This window comes from Emys orbicularis, chromosome 9 (assembly GCF_028017835.1).
Source record: "Emys orbicularis isolate rEmyOrb1 chromosome 9, rEmyOrb1.hap1, whole genome shotgun sequence".
Lineage (NCBI taxonomy): Eukaryota > Metazoa > Chordata > Testudines > Emydidae > Emys > Emys orbicularis.
Genome location: NC_088691.1, coordinates 28,639,738 through 28,650,510, shown reverse-complemented (window position 1 = coordinate 28,650,510; position 10,773 = coordinate 28,639,738). Strand labels below are relative to the sequence as shown.

The window sequence follows — 10,773 nt, the reverse complement described above, 5'->3', positions numbered from 1 at the left end:
TCCCAGTTTATACACCACGCAAATAACGCAACATTTTTTTTGTAAAAATGTTTATTTAAACCTTTTTTTCCCTTTTACAACAATAAAATATTGCGTCAATATAAACCCCTGGACTAAAACTGGTCGACGATCAAACATTACAGCGAATCGTGTATTTTTAATTTTTTTTACACCCATTTCGGCTTTTGGAAACCATTTTTTTTAAACATAACGTGGAATTTATTGAAAATAAATAATCGTTGGCAACGGCAATAGGCAATTTTGAATAAAATAGTTGAAAAAAGCAACCTTTAATGAAAATAGCGTTTATTATACATCAGTTACTAAATGAATAAACTAAATGATCTGTCTTTAAATTAATAACTTCCAAAAAACGTTTAATATACAAAACTGTACAGGTATAAAGTTGGCAGAAATAGTCAGGTCCTCAGTGTCGAGATTTTAGCGCTTACTGAAAAATACTTGAAAAATATAAATGTCAAAATGAAAATCTTAATGCTGGGGAGGAGGGGGGAGGATCCGGGGAGCGAGGTAATGCAATTTGCCAATATAGCTGCAGCTTCAGGGATGCAAAGCGGCAGCAGGGTCAACATGGGCCTTCCGTCCGAGCTAGCAGTATGTCTCCCCTCCCAGAGCTCAGCCAAAAACTGCGGGAGGCAGGGCTGGCTTGCCTTTAGGTAGTATGGTTTTGTGTGTGGGTCTCCAGATAGCGAGCTGTGTGTGCGAGTGTATAAATAACACAATATTATATATATTATATATATACACACGCACACAACCAGGCGAGAGTATCCCGCCTCTATGGAGACAGTCATTTTACAGTGTGTTTGGATCAATATTTGTGTATTGTGTGTGTTTAGAATGTGTGATTTTCCGTGTGTGTGTGTGTGTAGCTGGATATATACACACACGTCTGTATACACTCACACATATATAGTATGTATATACATATGTACACACATACATACTACATATCTGTGTACACACACAGAATACATCTCTACTGAGGGCTGGGAAGAAGGGAAGAATACAGCACCGCTCCTTCATATGCCAGAAAAAATGGTTACACTTTTTTAGCATTTTTATTCACTTGCCTTTTTTGTTTATTTGTTTAATAAAAAGCTTTTCAACAAATCTAGCATTTCCCTGTGAGACGAAAATAAGCTTAGCATGAAACAAAGGCGGGCATTTCCCCGAAATTCATTGAGACACCTCAGAATCCCTCTTTAATATTGAAACAAAAATACAGAGAAACTGATTTCTGAAGCCAAAGCGCAGAATTATTAAGGTGTTTTACTACAGACCTTCGCAGTCTGCCGCTGATCAGAAGCCCAACACGTTTTCAGAAAGAAAAGAAGGGACAAGTCCTTTATTTTAGTTGCAATGCTTAATTTCAGATCTCTTTTTTTTCCTCCGTGGAGGAGAGAACAGGGAGTCGGGGGATTTATTTCAGAATTTCAATCTGAACCATGTCTTGGTTTTAGGAAGTTATTTGAAAAGAAGGAAAAGCTGCAACAAATCAGTCTGTTATTCTTCACAACGTGCAAGCGGCAGTCAGCTGTGTTACAGTCAAAGGAGGCACAACTTCCTGCCTTTGGGGTGCAGAAGGGGGACCCCACTCCTCTGGTATGGAATTTGGGGGAATGAAGGGAAGCGAAGGGAAGTACCCCTTCTCCCCACTACAGTAACAGTGATATGCCCAATACATGGGGGGGGGGATGATGAGTGATCAATTCGGTACAAATTATGCCACAAATATTGTGTACAGTTTGTAGTAAAACACCTCAGACATTTAAAAACGCTATATAAGTCTTTAAAAATGCAAAACTAGTCTATTGTAAAACAGATTCACCTGAAATACAGCTGATATAACCAAGGCGCTGGAAGGTTATTCATAGGCACACATCTGTCTTTTTTTTTTTCTTCCTAGTGGAGACCGAAAACAAACCTTGTTTGATAGTAAACAATATGTACTGATCAGCGAAAAGGTTTGAGAGAAAATATTGCCCAGGAGGAAGAGCAGGAAGCCCCATGCTCTAAGTCTTCGAGTATTTGTTTTTGTTTCCTCTTTAAGCATAAGTTAAAACCCTCTTAGAAAATCCGCGCTGTTCCCAGTCCTGTCTGCGAGCCGAGCCCTATAGTCAAAGATCATGGCAGGATGTGTCTGTTTTCACGTTATGAGAATAAACCTCATGCTGCTGCTGATCCCCTGGTGGAGTCATTCTTTTCTCTTTTTGTCTTCTGTTACAAAACCAGACACGCACCACTTCTTTCTCTAACTGCAGGCTGTCTGCCAAGGAGGAGATCTCTTGGGCTGCAGGTTTGGGACATTTAAGAAAATGAGTTTCCAAAACCCCTTTGACACTCACCTCTATCGAGGTTCTCTTCTTTCTTTTCCTGCCCTGAGCTGCTATTTTGTCAATACTAGTCGGGCTGCCGGTAGATGAATCTGCCTCTTCTAGCCACTTGTTTAGCAGTGGTTTCAGTTTGCACATGTTCTTAAAGCTGAGCTGCAGAGCCTCAAACCTGCAGATAGTAGTCTGGGAGAAAACATTGCCATAGAGAGTCCCTAGTGCTAAGCCAACGTCTGCTTGAGTGAATCCCAACTTGATTCTCCTTTGTTTGAACTGCTTTGCAAACTGTTCCAACTCATCTGATGTCGGCGTCTCCTCGTCAGAGTGATCCTGACAGTGATGGGAGCCTATATCTCCATGATCTGCGGTGTCCCTCAGCACTGGGTGCAAGCTTTGGGTAGTGGCTGAGGCAGGAGGTGGTGTTAGACCCCCATGGTCCAACATGCCACTGACTGTGAAGCCAGGTTGCGAGTAGACATTAATAGGCTGTCCACTGGAGGTTATCGATGAGTTATGAGCTGGACTGGCTCCCCATGCGTTGGGATGATTTGTATGGGGCGAGTGGTGAGACACATGAGGCGACCTGTGATGGATGATTGCGCCAAGCTGGAGATCTTCTCTTCCTGGCTTCACGTCTTGCTGGTCGAGGGGGCTCGTCGCTAGCGTGGAGGACCACGGAGTCCCATCACTGAGGCTGGTCACCCAGTGGTGTCCGAGCGGATGCCCATTGCTAGGAACTCCTTGTAAGTAGTCACTTTGGAGAAGTTTTTGAGGGTTTCTGAAAGGACTCCCTTGCTGCATGCCCGCAGAGTCTGCATGGACTAAGGAGCTGGAACTGAGAATGCTGTAGGGATTAGAGGCAGCTGTGGCCATGGTTGGTGTAGATCCCCTACTAGTTATAATGTGGCAAAGGGAGCCGCTTCAGCCTTTGACATCTACCAGGCAAGGGAGCCAAATCAGCAACCACTGAGTTATTGGCAGCGCTGCTGGCCAATGACAGCATTTCATCTGTCGGGAAGCTTTGGCTGCGCCAATGAGGGGTGAAGAGGCAGGTCGCGCTGTCCAAATTAGGTTTGCGAAACCCAGGAGTTAAAGTGAGTCTGAAGCAGGAAGTGAATCAATCTTTAGGCTCCATTGGTTGCTGCTAGCTGGCTGTCCACGGTTCATTTGTTTAACTCTTTCTTCACTGCATGCCAAGATTTGTTTTTAAGATCTTAGGGGAGGGGAGGGGGGAATGACAGAGCATGGTTTAAATTTGTAGTGATTAATTCCAGGTACAGCAAAAACCAGAGGTTAAATGCCGGCACCGAAGACTGACAATCTATCCTTAGCACAGTTCATACGGTCTCCCCAATCCGTCCAGCATTGTAAATGCAACATGAAGGTAATTGTGAGATGATAAACTATAGATTTATATAAACAAAAACACCCCACACACAAACAAAACACCCAAACAACCCCCCTCAGACACCTAAAAGCCACCACGTCTCAATCTTTACATTTAAGGTACATATCCTATAATCAGGAAAATTAATGAATATACCCCGCCCTAAAATAGGATTTTAAAACGAGTTAAAGGGAATATTTTCTAGAGGGCAGAGCTTCATTACAAATTTATTTTTTTTATTTTGTTGTTTGTTAACCAACAGTCAAACTCTTCCCTGATTTAAATACAAATTTTACAAGCTAGTAATATCATGCAGTTATTCTCAAGTTTACCTCCCCGATCGTCTGGTCAATTGGGGTCCTTGCTTTTATGCCTATTACATGTCATTTCATATCAGCAGTTCGACAACTTCTAAATCCCACAGCCACTAAGCACTCCTTCTAGGACGACACACTTCTGCAAGGCTCCAAAATATGTACAATATATTTCCTCTTTCCGGATAATTTAGTTCATTGGGATACGTTTTGCCCATTTAGGAAATAAAAAGGTGCTTTCCAATATTTGTTTAAATAAATTATAATGATTTCTCTTCTCCATCAAAGTTTGAAATAGAAAAAGAAATTAATGAGCTGTATCTTCACTAAACACTATCCTAGGTATATGAATTTTATGTTGCTCGGTGCAAGAAAGAAAAGGGAAATATATTTTGGTGACCAGGCAAAACAATGAGAGTGTGAGAGAGAATGGGAAATGTTAAATTTTCTCTCAAGTTCAATTTCAAATCATCTGTAAGTTAGGGTGGGGGGGGAAACATTGTGTTTCATGCTTCCTCTTTCAAATGTTCTGCTAAGGAGTAGAGTTAGACAAATCTGGGTATTTCAGATTTCTTGTAGTGCTCAAGCAGAGAAAATTAAACACCTAATACCTTAGAAAATCTCTGAAGTTAAAAAATGACCTTTCCTTGCATAATTTTGGAGGTAACCTAGCTGCGTAATTATATTTGCACTTACAGAAGACTGCATCAGAGTTCCCTTATTGGTTTGAAATTCCATTAAATATATTGCAAGAGCTCCTAGGTTAAGCTTGATTTAAATTTGCATACATTTTCATATATTTAGCAGAAATAAAAGAAGGCTTGCAGCTACCAGAAAGTCATTAAGGCATTAGTTTCTCTGAGAAGACAGATCTGGAGAAAATTCAAGAAAATGAATCTCTCTCTCTCTATATATATATAAACAAGGTGAGCTTTCCTCTGGTTCCTTTATAGCTAAGCAACATCAGTTTCTTCATTATAATAATAATAATAATTTCTCATCGAAGCCTAAACCAGCACATCTGATATTTGTAAATTTGAATGTAATTATTAAAAAGATGCGTGTGGTAAATTGTTTGAAATAGATTTCGATATTTCTAAAAAATAAGTTATGGAGAAAGATGCTCATTTCCTCTGTGTTTTCTACCGAATTAGGAATGTGCTTTTACATAAAGGGCAATGCCATTCTTGTATTGATGGTCCTCCATTTTCAGGGTTTTCGCCGCTTTTAACCTAGATGTTTATTGTATTGTATCTATTTGTTTATTTTGAGGCCACTTTTGCAGCGAAGTGGGGTCCCTGCCCCCTTTGAGAGTTGCGGTGCTGTTGGTGACTGCCTCTAAAATCGAACTTCGGGAAACTTTTCAGGTGCAGGGGAGGCGGCTCGCTTGGAAAGTCGTTGGAAAGCGTGTTGTGAAGGGTCAGTTGAGAGGTCAGAAGATGAAAAATGTCTCTGCAAAAGAGAACGATAGCCCCTTTGCCCATTTCAAAGCGACATTTCTGACGGCAAAATTCCTAGTCAGACTCCAGCCATTCAGACTGCGGTTGATCATATGTATGAAAAGATATGAAAATAGACTACACAAGACTTTTAACATAAATATTACCGGTGCCTGATGCCTGGTGGTGGTAGTGGGAGAGAACTAATACTATGTTATAAATGTAACTAAATTATTTAAAATTAATTTGCACTCTAGTTTCTAAAATATTTTTTCCAGTCCTTCTGCTCTTGAAAATGAATGTTCAGAGGAGCCGTTTAATTAAAGTCGAGCCTTTAACGGGGAAATAAAACCCTGAATATCAGATTTTAATATTTTTTTAAAAATGTAACCAAGCCAGAAGCCAGCGCCATAACGGTGAGCTCCTGGTAGACTCCGATCTCGCCTATAGGAGAATATGCTTTATTTTAAAGTATTTTTATCTGCATATAGTTAAATCTTCTTGCTGTTCTAACTAATCTGCTGGAGAGGGTTTCTTTAGCTCTTTCCTGTCAGTCTAACTTCCCAAGTGTAACAGATGCCGCTCTCAAGCGGTCCTTTCTGCTGCTTTTCTTTATTCAGCCTCGCATATTTCTCCCCATGATCTGGGTTTCCATAGAGAGAGGAATAAAAGGGGGACCATGGCCACAAATCCCCTGTCCCATGCAGAATAAAAGAGCCTTATTCAATAGACGACCCCGTCTGGACATGGGAGAAAAATAAGTACATGCAAAGCTACTGTTGCAAGAATTTGTAACTTATTTTTCATAGACTGAGACCCGTTAAAGTACTAAAAGTTTCTGGGTCTGGACTCTGCTCTTCAGCTGTTTGGCTAGAGATGCCTTTTCACTCGAAAGATCCATGTTTACCCAACAAATAACTAGATTTAATATTTTTTTCTGCTAAATCTCTGCCATGAATAACAATAGCTCAAGGAGCCTGCCGCTTTGGGGAAGCTAGAAGTCGCTATAGAGAGAAACCACCATTGAAGTAGAGGAGCTGTAATTGTGTCGAGTCCACACACTTTCCAAAGGAAAAGGCAGGACCGTTGAGTTTCTCAGGTCACCTCAGTACATGGCTCAAACTTTCTTTCTGGTGGTTATTGGGCTGACGGCGGTACCAGCCAACAAAGCGTTAAATCAAAGTCTGCAGGGCGAGTGGATTTGCAACTCCTTGTTCTTGTGGGCACTTGTAATAAAGCTGGTCGTGGGCGCCTCTGTTAGAGGAGAGGAATGGCTCGCCAAAGCCAGGAAACACAGGTTTCCCTTTAAGAAGCGGTTACTGTAAAACAATGCGTGTGTGTGTGTTATAGCTATGTCTATAGACACATGCATATAGTATAATTCGCTGACAGGAGCTATCCAAGGAGTACTGAGACTGGGTTTATTATCCTGGCGAGATTTGATTCTATTTTAGAGATGTTGCCATTATTCATCTGCAGGGGGAAAAGTGGTCTAGAAGGGGGTTCGTTTTGATTGTGTTTAATACAGCATGAAGCTCCAGGCGGTAAGCTCTGGCTCAGTGTCGTGACCCCTACATTGAAAACTTCACCTTCAACACAAGTTCACTTTAGAGACAGTTCGAGTTAGATTGGACTTGGTGGGAACAAGTTTACATTTCAAAACAGAATCAGTCATAACGGGGCCTGGGGGATGGGAGGGACAAGTTAAACTGTTTCTTACATCAGGAGTGAAGTTTTTTAATTGTGTACACTGAGGCTCGTGTTGAACCCCCGCTCACCAGATGGATAGCTGAAAAAAAGGCTACTGTACCTCCCGAGTTATCCTTTTAAAAACCCTGCCTGCATGGGGGAAGGTAAGGAGGAAAAGGAGAATTTACAGAGTATTACCAGAAATTAGCCAATACCGACACAAGCCCAATTAATTCCCTTTTTGGGTCTCTGTTGGCTGTTCTCGAACGTGAGTAAATGCTGTGCTGGGAGGGAGACACCGCATAGTGCGATCTCAGCACCACAGCCAGGCGAAGGACAGACACTGCAAATTAAAATATTCCTAATGTAAGTTTTAACGCAACCCCCCCAAATCTCTAGGAACACGAGCCCTTCAGTAATAGCCCCAGCACTGACGGAGCATTGTTGTGGTGGGGGTTGGTTCTGCATTATGGACAGAGGATGGGGAGGGACAATAAAGCAAGTCACTGGCAGAGAAAACCACAAGGTAAATAACATTTGTATTCTAACCGCTGCATTCTCCAAATCGGTTTCATGCGACTCCTCGCCGCTCTGCTCGAGTCACCTGTTATTTTCACTGGTCCATTGTTAATGTCTGAAAAATGTACTTGCCGGCAAAAAGAAAACGTGTTCATTTGTGCACCATCACGTCTTGTGAAGGTCACTGTGATTTTTGGCTTTGGTTAATTTGTAGCAGGTATTGTAGCTAACATTTGGTTAATTTGCCATTTAGATAGAAAATATTCTGGAGAATCTCTCTAGAGTGCAAATGTTGACACTAGAACCTGTCTTGCCTTTTATTACAATCAGAGCATTTGAACGTCGGGTTTGTTGTTCTTAATCCAGAAATATGGGTGGTAAAAAAAGGACCCAGATTTTTCGGGCTGAAGTCCTAAAATGTTTGTGAGGCTCCGGTACACAGTATTTTGAAGTGGGCGGATCAGTTTCTCAGACGTCTGTAAGTCGGTTATTTAACTCTACACCAGTTTTTAAGGTCACGTAAAGAATCGCGTAGAGATTTTTTAAGGTCACACGGAGCTGCATACAATTGCAGTCCCTTTCCCCTTTACGTATGCACTTTTCTTATACTGTGATAATTCGAATATATGTCTGTGTGCGTGTGTCTGTGATGATTTCATAGTTAATTGAGATTCTGAGATTTTTTTTTAACGTGTGTTCAACACACCTTCCAAACCTATGTAAGTCATCAATTTCGATCTTTTCTTAGCAATGTAAATGTGTAGGCAATAATTACCATATACACTTAAAGAAACAGAAACTAATTCAGTCTCAAAATCAAAAGCCACGTTGTGCATATTTTAAAAATAATTAAAATTCAATTCATTTATATACCGATTTCTGTTCAGGAATGCTTGCAACAAAATGGATTGGATCTGAAAATGCACTAAATGGTACACTATTTAACCTCTGCTGACTAATGGGACATCGAAGACAAATAGCTCTCTTCCTCGGATGACAAATACCTGTATTGGTGTTTATTAGCTCGCCGAATAATTTCAGTTTGATTTTTTTTTGGCTGTGCATGTCTCTAGCTTTATCACTCCGCGTGCACATGATTCAATGGTACTGATGATCCAGAGACCTGTGTGTCTCTTGCACTTTGGAAGTACTTCATCATTCTGAGGATAATATGTATTTATTGTCCAGTTGATTTTTTTTTTCTGGAAGAGGAAATGTTTATGGTCCAATAGGAAGTTTATTCACTGTTACACGTACACTGGCGCAATCAATCCCGAAATGAGAATTGAACGTTCAAACCATATTAAGTATCTAAAAGGTATTTTTATCTAAAATGCATCCACAAGATGTGTGTTTTAAAAAAAAATGTAGAGGGATGAGACATTGCTTGGTCATCTTAGACATTTCCTTTGCAGCTGAATGTTTTGTAGCAGCCTTGTTTGTTGCTTGTGTTAGTGGCTGTACGTTCACGTGTTTGGGATGTGCAGGGACTAGCATGAATCTGCCATTAGCAAGAAACATGGCAATGAATCGGTGGAGAGAAAGGAGGCTGCAGAACCAAAACAAAGATTTCAGACAAGTGACAAATAAGAACGTAGCAGGGACGTCCACGGCGAACTCCTAGAGATTCAGAGCTGTCTGTTTCCAAGGCACTCACAACCTGTTGTATAGGAAGGGGGTTCGGGTAATTGGGGGTCATTCCTTAGTTGGATTCCGGTTTATAACGGGTCCTTTGCAAACCCCACAAGGGGCGAGCTGGCGAGCTGTGCGTGGGGGCAAAAGAAGGATGAAACGTCTAGGCTTCTGGTGCAACTACTGGGCGAAGGGCAGTGTAAATGTTGGGGGGAGGGGCGGAGGGTGACTTGCAATGGGTTGCGCCTGGTGCCTGCAGCGCCTAGCTGCGGTAGCACAACCCAGGCACCGGCTGCGCTTCCTTGCACCAGCCCAGCCTGCAGGAGCGGCCGGTGCGTGTCACCGTTTCCCCAGCACGCTGCTGCTGCCTCCCGGACATGGAGCCCCCTCTCCGTGGAGGGCTCCTCTCAGTCCCGCTGCCCCGAGGGCCGCCGCCGCTCCCCCAGTCCCACTGACCAAGCGCTGCCCCGCTCTGTGCAGCCGGGAGGGGAAGGGCAGCAGCCTTCCGCGAACGCTGCTCTGAATGGGAGAAGCCCTCGGCGTAACGCGCCCGCATTTCCTATGGAGCGGAGCCTGCGGCCACGAACGAGTTAATCCTGGTCCTGTCAAGGGCAGCAGTGTCCAGACTTTGAGTTTAACCCACCTAATCTTCATGAAAGGAGCAATTTTCTTTCCTTGAACAACAAAGGCCACCAGTAAAACCCCGAGCTGCTGCAAACAGAACTTGTTTGCGATTTTAATAGAGCAAGATGATGCTCTGAAATGCAAATCTAGCAAGACTTCAGCCAACTGGAGAAAGACTTTTCTTTCCCGATTTCCAGTTTCTGTTACAGCCTCTGGATTTTTATTTGCCACTGAACTCTGATTAAATCCAATCAAGATTTCATTGCTCTCCCCTTTAAAATGAGAATCATAGAGCTGAGATATACAGTACACTCCTATACATAGGGGATGCAGAGATGGAAATATTGATCTCTCTAGTCTTGCTTTTCACTATCTCTTCATCCAGCTAATCGATCAGAGTGTGCACATATGGGGTGAATATATGTATATATAGGACATAACATCTAGGCCAAGTGCATCTCTACAATTCTCTAGAATACACTTAGAAAGGGAAAATTAGATTTAATAAACATTTGGAAACAAATTCATCTGAACAAATGCAAAGCAGTATGAATAATAAGTTATACGCCAAAGGGCAAATAAAAATGCAGAAGGATGAATAGATATGAGGTGGAAAAATTCAGTCTCTTCGCTGCTGAGGTTACAGGTTTGTAAATATTATTGTTCCTTATGTTAAAAATAAAAATTTGTAAATCCCTGAATGGAAAAGAAGAATGTAAGTAGGCGAATAAACACTGGAGAGAAGACTCTTTGTCAGCATCATAGGTGGGGATTGGATCTTCAAAGGCCTTTCTCTCAAGGAATGAGTGCCCCTT

The 10,773-nt window shown here is 41.9% G+C and overlaps 1 protein-coding gene across 1 annotated transcript; it reads right to left on the bottom strand.

Moving 5' to 3' along the window:
• Window positions 1-2,141: 2,141 nt before the first annotated feature.
• On the bottom strand, window positions 2,142-3,227 carry POU3F4 (POU class 3 homeobox 4). Its single transcript, XM_065410975.1, has one exon. The coding sequence runs from the start codon at window positions 3,225-3,227 to the stop codon at window positions 2,142-2,144; it is 1,086 nt and encodes a 361-aa protein (XP_065267047.1).
• Window positions 3,228-10,773: the final 7,546 nt, after the last annotated feature.